The sequence below is a fragment of the Sturnira hondurensis genome, unplaced genomic scaffold (assembly GCF_014824575.4).
Source record: "Sturnira hondurensis isolate 20B ecotype Veracruz unplaced genomic scaffold, ASM1482457v3 Scaffold0018493, whole genome shotgun sequence".
NCBI classification, from domain to species: domain Eukaryota; kingdom Metazoa; phylum Chordata; class Mammalia; order Chiroptera; family Phyllostomidae; genus Sturnira; species Sturnira hondurensis.
In genome coordinates this window covers 1,552,470-1,571,429 of record NW_028091124.1, presented here as the reverse complement: position 1 = coordinate 1,571,429, position 18,960 = coordinate 1,552,470, and the positions used below count along the sequence as shown (strand labels likewise).

The window sequence follows — 18,960 nt, the reverse complement described above, 5'->3', positions numbered from 1 at the left end:
GACACAATGACACACTCACTCTCTCTCACACACACACACACACTCTCACACACACACAGAGATATTGAACACCACAGAGATCATTTTGTCTGCATTACAGTCTGATTTTTTAAAATCTAAAATTGTTATGTAAGCAAACCACATTATTAAGAGGCTGTTGGAAAGAGCAGTTTTAGCAAGAGCACAATGTATTCAACATGTGGCTGCAGAGCACCCACGCGTGTTCGACAACACGGGAGGTAAGGAGGGGAGGGGCTCAGGGGAGCAAATCAACCAGGCCACTGGCTCATGGAGCTCACTTTCCAGGGGTGACGGGGCGGGGGGAGACAGGGACAGAAAACAAAAAGGTGGTACGAATAAATAATTACTTCACAGAGGGTCTCGAAGGGAGTAATGACCTCCAGCTGGAGAGTTCAGACCCCGTCTGCTCCTGAGGCTGTCACAGGTGAGCTGAGCCCCGCATCAGGCCCAGGATCCAGCCTGTGAGGATTGGGGGCCTGTTCTTACTCAGCTAAGGGGACCTGAGGCTCGGTCTTCACTGGGGGAGGGGGATGAGCCCCCCCAGGAAGGCCCTCAGGTTTCACAGAAGGGGGTCAGCCTCCTCCTAGCTTAGATGATGCCACGCACAGCAGGGCACTTGACCAGCCTCTGAGCCTGTCGGGGAGTCCAGCCTTGGATCCAGGGCTGGTGAGGCTGTCCCCAGGCTCTGGGCCCCTTCTCCTGCCTGGCACTGGCCATCCCAGCCCCCTCACAGGCTGACCCACATCCTGGGCTCTTCACAGGTGACAAGCTCCCCCGGGCCTTTGTCCCTGGGAACGCTTTTCTCCTAGGGGAGGGCGGGGAGGGGGAGCCTGGAGGCTGCCTGGCTTTGTGGGGCCCCATCTCCTGGGGTGAGTCATGGTCATGGTCATCTCCTCCATTCATTCAGAAACTGCTTATTTCAAAAGCCTCTCCTGCCAGCCTTCTATGTTTCAAACAAGTTTCTGTGCTATGATTTTCTACAGTTATTTGACCAATTATCTTTTTTTATGAATGACTCTTTATGTTTTCTGCCTTTTCCTTTAATCCTTTCAGGACTCTGAGGAGCTCAGGGGTAATTCAGGCTGCAGAGCCCAGCTCCCACCCCCGTCCACACCCCCCTCCAGCTCCCAGAACTGGAGGCTCCAGACTGGCCTCTGATGCCCCACGCTCCATGGCCCAGGTCCCAGGCCCCTTTTCTGGAGTGGAGCACCTTCACTTGCACTGTCGGCCACTGCTTTCTAGGCACCAGAACACCTGCTGGAGTGGACAGTGTGCATTTGCTTATAGGCAGTGTTAGGGCTACAACCTCCAGGGACAGGTCCCCTCCAAGGCCACCTCCCCCAAGACAGGCCTTCACTGGGGTCAGGAGCTCTGCTCCCTGGTCGCAGATCCTCACAGACCCTCTTTCATAGACTCGAGGTCCCCCAGAGTACAGTAGGCCAGAGCCCTAGGGCCTCTGCTGGCTGAGATCGCCCCCTGTGCTCTGCCAGCTGTAGGGGAAACTGGACTCTGCCTCCCCACAGCGGCACTGGCTGGGATCCTCAGTGGAACCTCAGGGGACAGAGGGCTCTCCATGGCCACGCACACCTTCCCTGAGGCTCGAACACAAGCCTTTTGCTGACCCCACTGCCCCAGCTGTGCATGGTCTGGGGTGGGGGGAGGGGAGGGGAGGTCTGTCTCTTGAGAAGGCAGGGCTCTTGGGGTGAGAGGCAAGGGTCAGTGACCCCCTGTAGTGCACCCTCCAGCCCCTGCTCAGGCTGCCCCCCCGCCAGCGTTCAGAGCTCAGAGGTGGGTGCTCCTCACAGCAACCTCTGGGTCCCCAGCTGGGCGTGGCCAGTGTTCCGGCCCTCAGACACCAGAGCACCCTCTGAGGGCTCCACCTGGGCATCCCGAGAGAATGCCGCCGGCCCGCTCTCCCTAGCACCTGGACAGTGGGATGCTGCAGCCTCCTCTCACGGCCCCAACCCCTCAGAGCTCCGGGCTAGCTTTCTGGAGCAAGGGCCCCGCCCCAAGGAAGTATGTGGTCCCCTGTGACCCCCCTTCTAAAGGCTTTCTGACCCCTGGCTGCTGTGGCTCAGTGGATTGAGTGCCAGCCTGTGAACTGAAGGGTCGCTGGTTTGATTCCCAGTCAGGGCACATGCCTGAGTTGTGGGCCAAGCCCCCAGTGGGGAGTACATGAGAGGCAACCCTGCATGGATGTTTCTCTCCTCTCTTTTTCCATCCTTCCCCTCTCTCTAAAAAATAAATAAAGCCTATTTAAAAAAGCCCTTCTGGGAGCCTGGGGTGGGGCCACCAGGCGGGCAGGCCAGGGAAAGGGCAGGCCACAGCGCTCGTCTCCCTGCAGGTGGGCAGAGTTCATTTCAGGTGGGCGTGCAGGTTCGGGGTGACTAGGTCGATCGGAAGCTGGTTTATTTTTATGGGGTCTGATGAACTGTTTCAGGGTGAATGTTTGTTCTTGGGAAGCAGGACACTTATGTGACAAAGATAAGCACATGGACAGTAAGGAAGGAACAGGACTCTGGGAGACCTGGAAGTGACAGGGGACTCAAGACTCGGAAAATTTTAGCTTAAGGTAAAAAGTTGTAAGTCTAGCAAGTCATGTGTATGTTAAAGCTTTTGTTTCAGAAACTACAGATAAGGCCCACCCTGGCTCCTGGGGAACAGCTAGCCCTCTGGGGCACTGCTGGAGATCACCGCCTGGGGACAAGTGGAGGCATCCGGGCCTTTGTGTTCCAGGGAGAGACAGAGGACCATCGCCCCTGCGAACAGCTCCCTGCCCAGGGCAGGAGTGTTGCAGCTTCTGAATCTCAGAGCCCTCACCGCACCTTGTTTGTCCTCCCCCACCCCCCTATAAAAAGTCTGGCCAGGAAAGAGAAGGGAAGATGGTCTGTTAGGGTATGAACCTACTATCTTCTTGGATCGCTGGCCATCTAAATAAAGCGCCCATAAAAGATTCAGTCACTGTCATTGCTTATTGGATCTGGTAATGACAGGCAGCCCAAACACCGGTGTCTTTTCCAATTACAGCAAGAGCCTCGTTCACAGCATTGACCATCACCCTGGACTGTTCCAAGGGACCAAAGTGCCAGATGTCACAGTTTGCTCTCCTGCCTGCCAAGGCCTTGGGTGTGAGTCTGACCAGGAACTGTCTGGAAGGGCTCAGAGGAAGGAGGTGCTTTGGCCAAGGAGGGTGGGGAACAGGGTCAATAACAGGAGGGACTCTCCCGAAGGGTCAGTCCCCAGTCTAGGGCACATGCCTGGGTTGTGGGCCAGGTCCCCAGTGGGGGGCGCTCAAGAGGCAACCACACATTGATATTTCTCTACCTCTCTTTCTCTCTCCCTTCCCCTCTCTAAAAGTAAAGTAAAATATTAAAACAAACATTGTAAGAGGAATAAACACACAAAAGATACGTTCTATATGATTCCATTCATATGAAACTCTGAAAAGTCAAAATTGTGATGACAGAAACCGAGCCAGTGGCTGCCCCGGGCTGGAGTCGGGAATAAGTTGTGGACGGGCAGGGAGAACGCTGGGGCGTGCAGGACTGCGGTGGCGGTGTGACAATTGTCCGTACCGACCAAAATGCATCTGCCTGCACACTTAACACGGGAGCATTTTATTGTATGCTAGTAACAATCAAATACAAATTGTAAGTAAAGAAAAAGCCCCCAAACTTCATACCTACATCATGGACAAACTTATGAAAACCGATGATCAAAAGAACACCTTGATGGCAGCCAGACACACAATGGACAGAAGGAAGGTGAGAATGACAGCAGACTTCTCTTCAAAGACTCTGTGGTCCAGAAGCCATAGAGCCAAACCTTTAGAGTTCTGAGAGAGAAAACTCACCCGGAATTCCAGTCAGGGAAACCCCTTTCCAATGTGAAAGCCCAGTGAAGACTTTCAGACGAACAAAAGCTGCGAGCGTTCACTGCCAGGTGACCTGTGCTCAAAGTAGTAGTTAAGGGAAGGTCTTCGGGCGGGAGGGGCATGGCACCACGTGAAAATGCGGGTCTTTGCAAGAACGAAGGGCACTGAAAATGGCAAAAAGAAATGTAGGAGTTGTGAAGGTATTCACTAGATGAACTGCAGGCTTCCAGATTGCTGGAAGGGTCTCTGCAGTGAGCCTGCGCAGGCGTATGGAGGTAGGTGGAGGAGACCGGCGCGGCAGAACCGCAGGCACCTGGCCCAACCTCGGGGGCGTAACCGAGCGCTGGCGCGAGGCTGGGTCCTCACCACCCTGGGAGTTAGGGAGGCTGTCACATACTGTCCCTGCTTTGTGGTGTGGGAATCAAAACGTATTCTCAGAGGAAACAGTGATTTGCGCAAGAAGCCGTATTAAGTAACGGGCAGGATCGGGCATTTTCTATCGCGTGATTTCTGAGCTTAGTCCAGTCCCCTTGGAATGCGTGAAACAGGCAACACAGATCTCGGAAGCAGTGTCGCTGTTAGCAGTCCCCGGGCGGCATCTCTAAGCCGGGGCGAGCACCTACTCCCCGAGGCCGTTAAGAGGATCCAGCGAGAAGGCGACCGGCCCTTCCACACGGAGGCGAGCGCGCCCCACCGCAGACCCTCGCCCTGCGTGCGCGCGCAGCCGGGGCAGGGGCGGGGCGCCGCGGCGCGTCCGTTGCCAAGGCCGCGCTGCCCGGGCGACCGAGCGTCGGGACCCCGCGCACGCGCTGTGGCGGACTCCGGTGCACTGTGGGATGGAAACCAGGAGCGGCGCGTACGGGCCAGAGCGGGCGGCGGCCGCAGGGCGACTTCGGTGGAGACCCGGGGCTTAGGCTCGGCGGGCCGGCTGGGGCGCCGCCATGAACGCGGCGGTGGTGAGGCGGACGCAGGAGGCCCTGGGGAAGGTGATTCGGAGGCCGCCGCTGACGGAGAAGCTGCTGAGCAAGCCCCCGTTCCGCTACCTGCACGACATCATCACGGAGGTGGGCAATACTGCCGGGGCTGGAGTGCGGGTCGGGAGTCGGGGCCAGTGCCGGTCGTGGTGAGGACCGCGGCTTAGTTGGGAGTTGGGGCCCGAGTGTGGGTCAGGGGCGAGGATTGGGTGTCTGGGCCCGGGTGTGGGCCCGATCCGGGCCCAGGTGCTGTTTGGGGTCGGGGGTCGGCACCCAGGTGCAGGTCTGGGAATAGGGCCCGGGCCCGAGTGTGAGCCAGGGTTGAGGTCTGGGCTCAGGGTTCGAGGGAGGAGTCTTTGGCCGGGGTTCCAATGAGGGCTGGAGTGAGGGTCAGGCCTCGCGTGGCTATGCCCGGAGCTCCCGCCCGCGGACCCCCGCCTTGGGCTGGCCTGTGGCTCCAGGCGCGACCACGGGCCCAATCCTCCGGTGTCTCTGCGCTGAGTGCCTTGCCCTCACCCCTTGTCACCCCTGCTCCCGCCGGCCACCTCCTCCAGGGAGTCTCCTGGGCCCGCAGGCAGCAAGCATTATTTCTTTCCAGCCTGCCCTGTGTCTGTTAGAACACGTCCACATCTTCCATTCTACCTGCCGCAGCTGTTGCTAGGAAAATTTTTCTTCAGTGCCTAGAGTGCAGAGGCACTCAGAAATCCTGGGAGAAGGAAATTATTTTTACCCCTGCCTCCTCAGGGCTCTGCACAGTGGGCACCACATACTGGATGTTTAATGAATCCCTGGGGGTGAATTAACTGGAAGTGGTTGTAGGGGCACCCTGGGAGGGGGACCTACAAAAGAGCAGGTTAGTATTTGCTGATACACGGCACCGCCCACCTCGGTTGAGATTGGTTGTCACTGCCATGGAAGGTGAATTGCTGAGTGGAGGGGACTGTGACCTGTTCCTTGGCACGTCCTGGGTGAGCTGCCCTGGCCAGGTGCACGGGAGGTGCTCACAGACATTCACTGTTACCTGGGGTCTGTCAAGGCCCTTGGTAACTCGGGGGCTGTGCCCGCCTCCATGGGGCACCTGGGATGCCTCGGGGGACTGGATGTGCTCCCTGGGCTGAGGACGCAGTTTGGACGTGGGGACTCCCAGGGACTCCCGACCTCAACCCATGCTGGTCCCCAAATGCCCTTTCTCACTCTTTGCCCCAGATTGGGCGTTTTACTCTTCCACGATCTGTGCTTTCTTCATGCTGTTGTTAGTTTATAACGTGTGTCCCTGTGCTAAAAACCCCAATCATGCTTAAAACTCAGTGGGATTTCCCACACTTCCGAGGGGCTGTCTGGGCTCCTCCTCCTGCAGCCCTGGGAAGGGCAGCGGCCCCGTGCTGCTTCACCCCGACCCTCCAGGACTGTTTTGTTCAGCCCAGTGGCGCCCCTCTCGCCAGCCCCTCCCCCAGCTCTTGTCCTCTAGACCTGCCTCCAGTTTCCCTTCAGACCTGCCTGCTCCTGGGCCGTGTTCCCTGACACCCCTCCCTCTCCTGAGTGTGGGCCAGGTGCCGATGCCTGATCCCTCACCATCCTGCAAGTCCCTGTGATGTCACCTGTGCCCACAGCTGGGCTGGCTTCTACATGGGAGACCCACATCCGTCGAGTGAGGGCCTGAATTCGGTCCTGGGTGCCGACAGACCCGGACAGACCTGGCGCATGGGGTGCAGCGGATGGGGCCGGGGGCAACGCTGTCCCGCAGGGCACTGACCGTGGCTTTGCTTTCCCTGTTGAAGGTGATTCGGATGACAGGCTTCATGAAGGGCCTGTACACAGACGCCGAGATGAAGTCGGACAATGTGAAGGTGGGTGGGGGCCCTGCGCAGGGGTGGGCTTCGTGAGCTCTGCGTGTGGTGAGTCCCATTCCCGTGCTGGTTGTGGTTGGGCTGCAAGCCTGACTAATGTGTGGATTGCCATGTCCTCTCTTGTTGTTTTATTTTTGGTAACTGCATTCGTGCTAATTTTATGCACTGAGAAATCGGATTGGGTTGTAAAGGGTAGTGCTAGCCCGTCCAATAAAGTTCAATAAAGTCCGTTCAATAAAGTCAAAAACTTTATTGAATTGTTTTTGTTTCGTTATAGTATTTCTAAATTGGACTTCTGAAAATAGCTTTTTCTGCACATAGGAACTGTGTCTGTTGAACATACTGTGGTCAACACACTTTTTTTTGAACGATCTTATTATTTGTATTTTAAACGGAAAATTTCCAGGATAAAGACTCGAAGATCAGCTTCCTGCAGAAAGCCATAGACGTGGTGGTCCTGGTCTCGGGCGAGCCGCTGGCGGTGAAGCCGGCTCGCGTCGTGGCGGGGCACGAGCCAGAGAGGACGAATGAGCTCCTGCAGAGAATCGGAAGGTGCTGCCTCGGCCAGGTAACCCTGCGGCCGGCCGGCCCTGCCCGCACGAGGGGCGGCGACGGGGCAGAGTTCCAGGCGGTGGGTGCTGGTCGCTGGGCTTTCGGTGTGGTCCCACCTGTTCTGGAGCCACAGAGGAAGAGGAAACAGGCGCCCTAGTTCCACGGGCTCGCAGCGTAGAGTGGGGACCCCCTGGCACTTGGCATCGGGGCTGGTGGCCAGAGGGGACGCGCCCAGGTGCCCAGGCCCTGTATTCCTCCTTTCGGGGCGTTCCAGCCAGGGCCCAGGTGGGTGGAGGAGCTGCTTTTCCTCTTTGGGGCCCATGGAGACCCCTGTTCTCTGCCTTCCTGTCCAGCCCCTCCCCTCCATCCTTCTCTCCAGCTCCCCCCCCGCCCCNCCCCCCCCCCCGCCCCGGCTGTTGGCAGAGTGCTGCTGCCTTCAGAGACACACTGTCTCAGTGTCTGGGGACTGGACTGCAACTCACTGAGGTCCTCATCGAGGGCCACAGGCGCAGACTGTCCTGGAGAAGGCCGCCCCCCCAGGGCCGCCTCTTTTGTGGGAGCCAGGGCGCCTCCAGGGAGCGGGGTTGGGCCTGTGTCAGGCGGAGCCGATGAAGCCCTTTGTGTCCCTGGTGGGCCACGCCCACCCTCGTTGTTCCCTGTAGTCGTTGTTCCCTGTAGTAGCCGGGCCCGGGCTCTGTTCCCAACCCCCGCCCCGCTCCCAACCCCCGCCCCGCGGCCTTCGCTCTGTCCTCTCTCTGAAAAGCAGACGACCCCTGTCTGCCCCATTGAACCCCTGGAAGCCCCTTGCTGCCCCGGGTGGGAGCCGCAGTGCACAGGCAGCCCTGTGCCGTGGCTGGTGAGGCCCCAAGACCTGCTGCTGCTTCCTGTGCCCACCCCAGGGTCTCCTGCCCTGGTCAGGCTCCCTGCTCCCGGCTTCGTCTGGAGTGGTGTGGGCCCGCTAGCCTTTCCCTACCCCCAGGTTGACTTAGGTGCCCTGGCGTGCTCCCGTAGCCCATGGCCGTTTGACTGTTGTGTTTGGCTGAGTCCCCCAGTGTGCAGCGTGTCCTCGGCCCAGGCCTAGTGCCTGGGGTCTCAGGGTCACTCGGGGCCTCCGTGGGGAGAGCGAGTGTGTGTTGGGAGTGGACTCCTGTGTGGAGCTGCACGTTGGCTCCACGTGGCGCTCGTGTGCTGCTGAGGGGGCCTCTCATTCTAGGAGCAAGTTCCGTCCTCCCTCCCGGGCCCTTTCCTGCCGGCTCTCCTGACCCTGTGGCAGGAGGAGGCATTCGTGGGGTTGTCCTCAAACAGTGCAGCCATGCGCGGGATGTGTGGCGTGTGGGCGGGCACCATGGTCCCCCCTGCAGCGCAGGTGCCGGGAGGGCCCCGAGGGTGCTGCGCTGTGCCTGGCGTGACAGCGCCTCCCCCAACGCCGCATCCGAATCTCGCGAGGGACAAGAGCCTGGGTCCCGAGCTGCCTCTGAATGAGGCTTCTGGTGTCCGTCTCCCGGGCTGATCCCACTTCCCCCTGCATTTCCTCCCTCCTGCTGGGGCGACAAGCTGTCCAGTGAGGACGCGGTGAAGAGAGTGCTGGCCGGAGAGAAGGGGGGCACGAAAGGGCGGGCCGCACTGACGGCGAAGCCTCAGGAGTCGGACGACAGGAGCTCGAGGGACGAGGAGCCCAGGGTCCCCAGAGATAAGGAGGTGACTGGAGGGCAGTGTGCTGGGACACGGGACAGCGAGCCCTGCTGTAGTTCAGGCAAAGGTGCTGTGAGTGATCCGGTGTTTGACCTTTTCTTTTTTTCAGGGAACGGGAACTTCTGAAATGAACGAGGGAAGTGCAAGCAGAGACGGAAGGCAGAGAGAACTGAAGGAAGACAGCAAACCGAGGGCCGAGGAGAGGGACAAGGAGAGGGACAAGGCCAAGGCCAGGGAGAGTGACCGCGATCAGCAGAGAGACCCTGAGAGAGACAGGGGCCGTGAAGGCGAGAGAGAGAGGGCCAGAACCCGGGCCAGGGCGGACAGGGACCGGGACAAGGACTCGGACCGCGCGCGAGAGAGGAGGAGTGAGGGAGGAAGGGGAAAGGAGCGGTGGAAAGACCGGGAGAAAGAGCGTGAGCGAGACAAGGGCAGGGACCGGGACCGGCGGCGGGCGAAGAACGGGGAGCGTGCCCGGGACCCCGGCCGGGAGAGGAACCGAGAACAGGATAAACCGGACAAGAAGGTGGGTCCTTCCTGAATGTGGGAGCCCCACCGCCGAGTCTGGGTGCCTCAGAATGGTCGTTGTCTTTAGCGGAGCGTGCCCAGGAAATTGGGTTTTCGTACTGTGTGATTGGAGAGCGGTCTCTTCAGCGCCATTTTTGAGTTTGGACCACCTGGGATCCCAGCAGCACCGGGAGGACGCAGTGCTGTGTCTGGGGGTCCCTGTTCACTCTGGGCCATGGGAGGGGGTGGTTCTGAAGCCCGCGTGGGCGGTACACCACCTGTTCTCGTGGGGACAGTGTATACTGCCTTGTGTCCCGGGGAGGAGGGGCCGGAGTGAGGCCTGAGCTGGGCCTTTTCCTCGGCAGCCCTTTGGGGTGTGGCGTGGTGTCTCATTGCTTCTTGGGGTCCCATGGCCGGCCTTTTGGGCCCCATGGAGTCCTGGGAGCTGCACACTGGGTATGGACTGTGACTGAGTTTGTGTTCTGGGGCCTCGGGGTCCCCCACGGCCTGGAGTCCTGTGCTCTGTGCTGGGTGCTGTGGGAACCGGGTTCCTGCAGCGGTCAGGGCCACGCCGGTGTCCCTGTGTCTTGCGTGTCTCCCCCTGCCCTGGTTTTCCTCGGGTGCTGGTGTGCTCGGGAGTGTCTTGCTGTGCATGGTGGCTGGAGAGGGACTGCCATCCCAGCTCTCGGGGCCCCGTGTCCCCACCACACTGTCCCCTGCACTCGCTGCCACCCTGCCTCGTGTTTTGTGGGGAGACTGTTGTGAAGCGTGGCTCTGCGTGTGGATGCGGGGCCTGTTGGAGCCATGTTGGGCAAGGTTTCCTGTGAACGGGTGTGAGGCCAGGGTAGAGGGTGGTCCCTGCTCGGCCGCCAGGGGGAGACACACACCAGCTGCCACATCTGTGTGATGGTGGCTGGGGGGGGTGGGGTGGGTGTCCCTTCACTTGTCTGCACCTGCCGGTCTGCAGGGACGCTGGCTTGCCCGGCCTCCCTCCGGGGATGGCAGAGAGAGGGCAACATGGTGGGTGTGGGCTGCTCTGAGAGGCCGGCAGAGTGACAGGTGTGTGGGGTGAGGGACTGGGACGTCTGTGGGCACAGCACCCTGTCCCCTCTGAGTGGACAGCTGGTGCCTGGCACTGGGGTGGCCCATGCAGGGCCCTGCTGCAGGACGTCTTGATGGGGACATTTGGGGTGAGGCAGCGGGCGGGAGCCTGCGCCCCTCTGCCCTCACGGAGGGACAGCTTGGTGACCATGTCTCCCCTCTTTACAGTGACATGCGTCTCTTGGGGAACTGGCGCCAGCTCGGGGGTGGTGCTGTGGCCCTCTTGTCTCTTGTCCTGAGAGTGCCATCCTGCTGCTGTGTCCGGGCCTCTGCTCCCAGGGGCCAGACCTTAGAAAGGGGTTGTCCCCTGAGCGGGGTGGGGGTGGCTGGCACTGGGTCTCTGTGCTCGCCCTCCCTGGTGCCAGAGTCCCCGGTCCCGCCAGGATGTTCCTGAGAGGTGTGGCCTGGTGGCCCGGCCAAGAGGCGCCGCCCACGAGCTCTCCCACCTGTCCAGTGTCGCCCTGGGTGGGCGTGCTTGGGTGGTCCTGTGGGGTCCAGGTGGGCCACGGCCCCGAGTCCACTCGAACCGGGACTGGGGAGGGTGTCCCGCTGTCGGTCAGCTAGAGACAGCGTCCGGGTGGCTTCTCAGACGTCGCAGATCGGAGTGGTTCTAGAATTTGAAGGCAAGGAAAACATTTTTTTGTAGTCATCGAGCTCCGGGGAGGTGTCTAAGAAGTCGTCAGATGGACTGTTCAAAGACTCCAGAGCTGAAGCTGAGGTGAGCTCCCAAAAGCACCGCTCAGAGGTGCAAGCCCGCTGCTGTGCTGAGCCAGAGCCGCTGGGTGGGGGCCCTTCTCGGCCCAAGACGGGGGTGTGGGGCGTGGGCCAGAGGGCCCTCTCAGGCTGCTGTGAAAGCGAGGGCCTGCGTGGCGGGCTGCCTGGTCACGCAGCCCGGCGCTGCCCTCTGGTTCCTGGGGCGGACTGCTGGGTTTCCCTGCGGCTTCCCGTGGCAGGTGAGATGCATGGTGTTCCCAGGGATTGGGCGGTCGTTTGGGGGAGGGGGAGGTGACAATTGGGATGAATCTGGGAGAGGATTGAGTCACCAGGCACACAGGGACAGGGAGGCCCAGCTCAAGCGAGCCCAGCCAGCTCTGGCCCGTGCAGGGCCCTGCAGCATCCCCGGTGGCAGGGGCTGGGGGGTGGGGACGGCTGAGGCCGGGCTCCATCTCTTCCAGGTGGGTCACCCTAGGATGCTCAGGCCCAGAATGCAGCACCCAGAATGCAGCTTGCGTTTTAGGGAGGTGCAGGCAGCTGCAAGGGGACGGACACGAGGCGTGGGGTGGGGTGGAGGCTGTCCTGGTCCTGAGGGCAGTGGTGAGGCAGGAGCTGCCAGGGTCGGGGATGGGACGGGCCGTGCCCCCTGGCCAGCGCTCACAGCTGTCCGGGGGCGAGGCTCAGTGTCCAGCGGTGGCAGTCGAGTCACGTGGCCTGGCAGATGGCGGGCTGCTTCCCAGCCCCACAAGAGGATGGAATTCTGACTAGAGAGTGAAAGCGGGTTCAACCGCCCTCTGACTCCTCCTTGGGCGCCCCGACGCCCGAGTTGGTGTGCGTCCCAGCCAAGAGCGTGGGTGGCCTCCTTCTGTCCCCTCGCCTTCCTCGAGTGGCGCTCAAATCGTGAATCTGCTCTCGGTGTCTCTGGATGAGGTGACAGTTAACTCTTCTTGTTCTCTCTCCCCCAAGACGGAGGCCTCCCCCAGGGCATTTGGGTCCGTGACAGTGAAGACGTCCAGACGGCGGTTGAGGACCTCAGGGGAAGGTACTGCGCCCTTTGCTGCGTGGCGGCTGCAGACGGGAGCTTTGCTTCTTTGCCATAGTCAAGGCGTCTAGTAGGGAAGTGTTCCTGCGGCTCAAAGCCAGACCTGCCCCGGGGGATGGGGGTGGTGACGCTTTGTGGCTCTTGCACGCACACACACGCGGGCACCCATGCGTGTGGGCTCGTGACACTGGGCAGAGAGCACCCTGCTGGGTGTCTGTGTTGCAGCCTGAAAGATGTGGTCAGACTTTAGTTATTGAGAAACTTGTCACTGGAGCGTTACCCACATTTTGGTGACTTGTCTTTGGCCTGACAGGCTGAGTTTGGTCCCGGCGCAGGTCAGGCATGAGAAGCCTTCTGCCCCGAGACAGCTGGCTTCTGTGCAGCAGTTGTCCCTGGGGGTCACACTGGCACTGGGGCACAGGGGCCCGGCCTGGCCGGGGCTTGCCCATGGGCAGACCCAGTGGGAGAGGCGGCCAGCGTGGCGAGCGGTGGGGCAGGGCGTAGCTGCTGGGAGCAGCCGCGGTGTCCGAGGGGCACCCTTTCTCCCAGCTGTGCCAGTTGAGGTCTGGCAAGAATGTAATCTTCGGAGTTTTCGTGTAGAAAGGAGACTTGGGGGGCGCACCCCTCTCCCACCGAGATGCACAGTTGTTCAGTGGACATGTCTCTGTCTGTGGGATGGCCCCCACGAGGGTCCGCGCCGGTACCAGGGTTCCCGCTGTGTGGCCCCTTGGGCCCTCGGCCCTGCTCCGCCCCCAGGGAGGCCCCTGGGAGTCCCCATCGCCCTTCCGGGGTCCTCAGCCCCAACCTGCAGGACGTCTGCGTCCACTGAGGATGCCTGCCAGGGCTCTGCGACGTGTGTGTTCGTTTCCATTAGTCGCCTGAGCGTTTACTTTTTGTGCTGCCAGGTCTGGAAGCTGCCGGTCTTTGTCTTGTTTTTATTGTGGTTTGTCCGCAGACGCGAGAGGTGTCTGCGAAGATTTTGTGTTTTGTGGCCCACTTTTATATTTAATTGTTCTAGTTTTATTTTAATTCTTGGAAGGCAGGTCGGTGTGAACGGTTTCTGTGAACACTTTTGAGACGCCATCAGGTGTGTTGGGGGACGGGGTGGTCTCCAACTTGGTTCTGCCTCCAGAGCCTCTCTGCACAGCGGGGAGGGTCCTGCAGGGCTCGCTGCCGACCAGGGCCCGTCCCTGCGGCGCCTCCTGCCCTGTTTGTTTTCAACAGGAAAAGCATTTCTCACACGCTCGACTTTCTCTTCTAATTTTGGGAACGCCGGCCCATCGGTCGGTCAGTCGTCGGTAGTAACCAAGTGTCTGGGACCTTTCAGTGCGTGTGGGCCTGTGCGCCATGCCGAAAGCATGTTCCTTCTCTGCCTCCCTGAAGTCACTGCCCGTCATCTGCGCTTCTTGGCCTCCGGGCCCCGTGGCAGTGGGAGGCGGTTCTAGAAGGGGAGGTGTGGGGCTGGACTGCTTTGGCTGCGGGGGCCAGGCCTCCGCCTGCAGGCAGCACCCCACCCCTCCGGCCCCAGAGCCACACCTGGGCACTGATTTTGGAGCCTGTTCTCAAAGGCCGCCTCTGGTGTGTCTGCTGTGAACCGCGGGCCACCAGCTGGGGGCTCTGCACTAACGAAGCCGCCAGCCTGAGCCGCCCGCTCGGAACTGTCTCCTGTCAGGACCAAAGGACGCTGCTGCCAGCTCAGCTGGCCTTTCAGACGGCGGCTCAGCCAGCCTGTGGCGGGACGGCCCTGAGCCAGAACCAGCAGTGAGGCAGAAAGGTGAGGGCTGCCCTCTCTCTCCGTTCCGGTGGGGAGATTGAGGCCCCAACGTAAGGTTGGCTGTGGGCACCTCCCACTTTGGAGCTCCCCCAGCGCCCCAGGTTCCTCTTGGTCTGTGACCCACACGGAGTCCTGTCCCTCATTCTCATGCACCAGAGCTGGCTGTGGCCACTGCCAGCTCCTCTTTATATAATTGAGGGGGATATGCCAGTCATGGCGAGACAGCCCTGGATCCCCGTGTGGTGGAATTCTCTCCTGGGTGGCGGAGCGGCAGGGTCCCCCAGTAGGGGTGACACCTGGCAGTGGCTGCTGGGCTCCCGCAGGCTGAGCCGTCCCCCGCCTCTGTGTTGGGAGCGGACTTCCGGCAGCCCAGCCCCTCTCATGGCTGTGATGTCTCCATCCACAGCACTCACCGAGCCTCTAACCAAGTGCCCATGGTTCGTGTCTGCTTTTGCCGTAGTTTTCTCAGTGTTTCTGTAAAAGTTGTGTTAAATTGCACATTCAGTGTCTGTCTTCTAAGCCCTGGAGCTCCTAACATGCTTCGGGGCAGGGGCCTCTCCAAGTGCCCCAGGGCCAGGGCTGTGTGTGTGGGGGCGGGCAGCCGGGCTGGCCTGGGGCAGCGGGGCGTGCCGCTGATCTTCGCCCATCCGCTCAAACCGAGGGCTGTCGAAGGCCCCGGGGTCAGTGCGCAGTGAGTGCACTGGTGTGCGGAACCTGGACTGGAGTGTGGCCACGCACACTGAGGGCGGAGCGGGTGTGGGGCAGAAGGGGCTTTGCCACCTGGTTGGGGGCAGCCATCCAGTCTGGGGAGGCAGGTGGGCCGGCTGCTAGGAAGCTTGGAAATGCAGGGGCCAGCTGGGGACAGTGGCACCGTGGCCACGAGGGGAGTTGAGCACCAGGGAGCTGTGTGATTCCAGGGGTGGCTTTGTCATCTTTGTACCAGCTGACCTTGGGAGGCTTGGCTAAGTAGTCTGGCAGAGAGCGGCCTGGACTGGGGACCGATGGGCAGAGGGGGACCGGGCAGGTTCTAGAGGCCCGGGTGCCAGGGCAGATGCAGCCCCACGGTCTGAGGAGACAGCTGGACCAGACGGACACGTAGGTGGGGTGGAACCGGCTACGGGGCGGCGGTGCGGACTCGATGTGGGGGTACGAGGGGTCAGGGACGCGTCTTTCAGGGTGAGCGCTGCTCTGCACCCTCACCATCTGTGTGTTGGTCACATGATACTGCCTCCCCACCTCTCAGCACCTTGTCTGAGCTCCCAGTCTGCCCCCAGCATGGCCGGCGTGAGTGCTGTGGACGGATGGGGTCTGGGGTCCTGGCCATGGGCTCCGCCGCCACTCCAGGCGCCAGTTCTCCCCACGCCTTCTGTGAGCCGCCACCTCGCCCACAGGGCCTGTCCCTGGCCTGGGACAGAGACCCCTGTGCACACGTTCCCATGCCTTGGTGCCACCGGGAACCACACTGTTGGGGCTCCTCCCCACCGCCACCCCTCCCCGTGGGCGCCAGGCCTGCCCTCTGCCATGTTGCTGGGTGAGGTCCCTGCGGGGGCACTCCCCCGGCTCTCTGCTGGGCGCTCACAGTCAGTGCAGAGTTCGCCTCCTCCTGTGGATGGCGGACAGACCATGGGTGCGAGAGCGCTCCTTGCCCTGCGTTGGCTCCCAGGACCCCTGTGGGTGCGGGCGGCCCGGCTCTCCGCAGCTGTGTTTGCGCGTCCGGAGAGGGTCGCACAGGAAAGGACAGCCCACCTTCGGGTGAGCCCCCCACCTTGTCCTGCTTCTGCTCAGGTGCCTGTGGCCGCCCCGAAAGCTGCGCCTGACCAGGGGTCCTGGCGACGCGCAAGGCGGCCCGTGTGGAGATCGCTGCCTCGCGCTTTGCCCTAATGAGGGAGCGCCACGGGCGGTGCCCGCACCCCCGGCTCCATGGGCACCTGTCCTGCTTCCTCGTCTCCGACACTCTCCTCAGGCCCCCGTTTCCTGTCCCCGTCGCCAGCACGTCCTGGGGCACTGTCTCCACGCCTTTTCCGCCCTGTGGACCAGACGGTGCCTGTAGGCGACGGGAGAGGGCCGAGAGGGAGGCTGGGTCCACCGAAGTCAGCGCCAGGCCTGTCCTGCGTGCCCGGCAGGCCGGACGCAGACGGGAATTGCTGACATTCTTTGTCTTTCGCAGGCGACTCCCCGAGCGACGCAGGTGAGGAGGGGCGGTGTGTGCCCGTGGGTGAGAAGTGTGGGCGTGTGCGCTCTGGTGTGGGTGTTGCAGACGGGGTCAGTGAGACACAATGAGGATGCCACTTTAAGATTTAATTTGCTCTTTGTGTCAAGAGAATACATTTCAGGTTTTTCCCCCCGAGGACAAAGTGTATTTTCAGCAGTCGAATTCTGGTGGGTTTTCTCTATTTTCTGAAGTTTAAAACTCTTTCACTGTAACCAGTGGAGTGGCCTTAATGGCACGGACTTGTATTTCCTGTGATTAAACCTCTCTTTATCGAAGTGAAGAAACTGGTCAGCTTGTAAACACCACAGGGTCCGCACCAAAGTGGGGCCTGTTTGAAGGGCACACGGAGGCCCCCCGCCGCCCTCTGGCGCCCCTGTGTGCCTGCATAGTGAGTAGGCCTGGGACGGGCTCTGTCACTCCCGTGTGAGGATGACAGCGGAGGATGATGGCGTGGCGATGCTGTGTCCCCTCCAGGGGAGCCCTGGGCACCCGGGAGTTGCCCACGGTCCCGTCTTCTGAGTTTTCTTTCCTGAGACAGCGAGCCCCTTGTCACCCCCAGACTCAGCCCCAAGCATCCACTCTGTCTTCCTGGGAGCGACAGGTGAGGGGTGTCCCTTTGTGCCTGTAGCTGTGTGGTCGTCACCTTCTCCAGTGTGTGTCTTTTGCCCGTGTTCTTTCCTTTGCAAACTGCTGGCCGGGGCACCGTCCCTTCAGAAGGAGACGTGGGACCCGCCAGTCAGGACAAGCCCCCGGGGCCTGAGGATTCCGAGGTCCCCACGGACCTCCCGCCAGATGCCAGGTCCGTGCTCGCCCCCCTCCCCCCGCGCCCCCCAACTCTCCCGTCTCTGCTATCTTGGTTTCTGGCAAGAGCTGAGTTCCGCAGCAGCGTTTGTGCAGAGAGGTGCTTACGCCCTGTTTTGGTTTCCCATTGTCCGCTCTAGAAGGCTCCCTCGGCCCGGGAGCGCCAGGCCGGCACCGCCTCGGGTGAAGCGGCAGGACAGCACGGAGGTGTTGGCAGCTGACAGGTGAGGCGGGCTCTGAACGGAGCTGCAGGAGCTCCTCCAGGTGGGTGGGGTGGCGGGCGGCGGCGGTGCTGGGTGGGGGCTGCGGCTGGTGCTGGGGAAGCCTGCTGTCCAGAGAAAGCAAACTGGGGGAGACCCTGGCCTGGATCCGCACGCGCCCTCGCGTTTCAGATCAGCGAGTGCACTGGCGTTCGCGCATGTCCAGGGAACGTTGAAAACACGGGAAGAGGCGGCGCGCTGTTCTCTGACCTCCAGATAGAGGGTTTTCTAAGCATAAAAACAATGAGGAGAAAATAGGAAAAGAGATTTAGAGGCTGATTGCACAGAAAGTAAAAACCAAGCATGGTGAGCAGGTCACAGGCAGACCTGTCTGTGGATGCGGAAGGTCAGCAGGCTGGGTTGGGGGTTCCAGGTGCAGCCAGGTGCAGCCAGGTGCAGCCAGGTGCAGCCGGAGGCTGGGCTTGGAGACCGCTGGGGGGCCATTCACGTGGGCCTGAGGCTCAGTTGCAGAGGCGAAGGGAAACAGAGGGAAGGCAGGTGGGGGCGGGGGGCATCCCCAGCTCCTGTTTTCCAGAAGAGGGGACCGGTACACTCCGGTGGTGGGTGGCCCGGTGGGCGCAGGTGTGGAGGTGTGGGAGAAGCAGGCTGGGGGCGTGGGGACAGAATCCCTGGTCGGGTGGGGGCTTGTGCACAGCCCGTGGGGGTGCCTCTGGGAGGGGCGTCCTGTCTGGGCTTCATGCCCCTCATGCACCAGGAGCTGGTCTGGGGGGTAGGGGCAGGAGTGGGGAGGTGGCCGGTGGAGTGTTGGCAGGGGGAGTTCTCACCTGGGGGCCACTCCCACCCCCTGAATGTTGGGGACCTTGGGCCATGTGTGGAGAGGGAGCATCGTGACTGGGGAGGAGGTGGGGGAGGTTCTTGGCATGTAATGGGGGGTTGGGGCCAGGAGTGCCACCGCCCCCAGAGTGACCGTTCTCCCGGATAGCAGGCAGGGGTGGGGGGACCTTCGCAGAAGGGGGTGAGGCCAGAGAGCTGGGAGGGTGGGGAATAGGGGTGCTGAGTGTGAGGGGTGAGGGGGTGAGTGAGGTTGGTCCTGGGAGAGGTGGGCCTCAGGGCAGGGTAATTGACCAAGGGTGCGTGAGCGCTCTTGACCTGGTGCCTGGACCCCTCCTGACCTTGTGCCCTGCACTGAAACACGGGAGTGGCTCGCATGCACGCGCACGCATGTGTGTGTGAGCATGTGTGGGTGTCGCCCGGCTGACAATAGGGCAGGGAGTGGAGGCCGTTCACAGGAGAGGTGAGTGGGCAGGACATGGAGGCCAGGGGCGCGGCCAAGGGTCTGGTGTGGTGGAGGCAGTGCCTATGCCGGGGACACTGGCTTGGCCTGCAGGGTGGCGGTGGGTGGGGAGGTCCCAGCGGGGGTCACTGGGGGCCTGAGAGAGCTCTGGGATGGAGGGCCGGTGCTCCAGCTGGTGGCCCAGAGCAAAGGCAGGACCTGGTGCCTAGCGGGGGTGGGGTACGGGTGCTGGGCAGGGACGCACTCAGGTCAGGGGCTGGGGGTCAGCGGGAGGGTCCCAAGGAAGCTGCTGCTCTCAAGTGACACTGAGGGGCAGGGGGCTGGCGGGGCCACC

The 18,960-nt window shown here is 61.5% G+C and overlaps 1 protein-coding gene across 4 annotated transcripts in view; it reads left to right on the top strand.

The window, feature by feature from the left end:
- Positions 1-4,453: 4,453 nt before the first annotated feature.
- The window catches only part of IFT54 (intraflagellar transport 54), a 30,101-nt gene continuing 15,594 nt past the window's right edge, over positions 4,454-18,960 (top strand). Inside the window, exons 1-11 of one of the 4 annotated variants that reach the window (XM_037069195.1) lie at positions 4,454-4,959; positions 6,648-6,716; positions 7,123-7,284; positions 8,823-8,966; positions 9,070-9,486; positions 11,215-11,286; positions 12,249-12,324; positions 13,997-14,098; positions 16,266-16,313; positions 17,025-17,109; positions 17,252-17,335. In XM_037069195.1, the coding sequence (XP_036925090.1) occupies positions 4,837-4,959; positions 6,648-6,716; positions 7,123-7,284; positions 8,823-8,966; positions 9,070-9,486; positions 11,215-11,286; positions 12,249-12,324; positions 13,997-14,098; positions 16,266-16,313; positions 17,025-17,109; positions 17,252-17,335 (1,382 nt within the window). In that variant the 5' untranslated portion in view covers positions 4,454-4,836. The remainder of the gene's footprint in view (positions 4,960-6,647; positions 6,717-7,122; positions 7,285-8,822; positions 8,967-9,069; positions 9,487-11,214; positions 11,287-12,248; positions 12,325-13,996; positions 14,099-16,265; positions 16,314-17,024; positions 17,110-17,251; positions 17,336-18,960) is intronic. The other 3 variants (XM_037069196.1, XM_037069197.1, XM_037069198.1) reach the window with 3 other exon arrangements.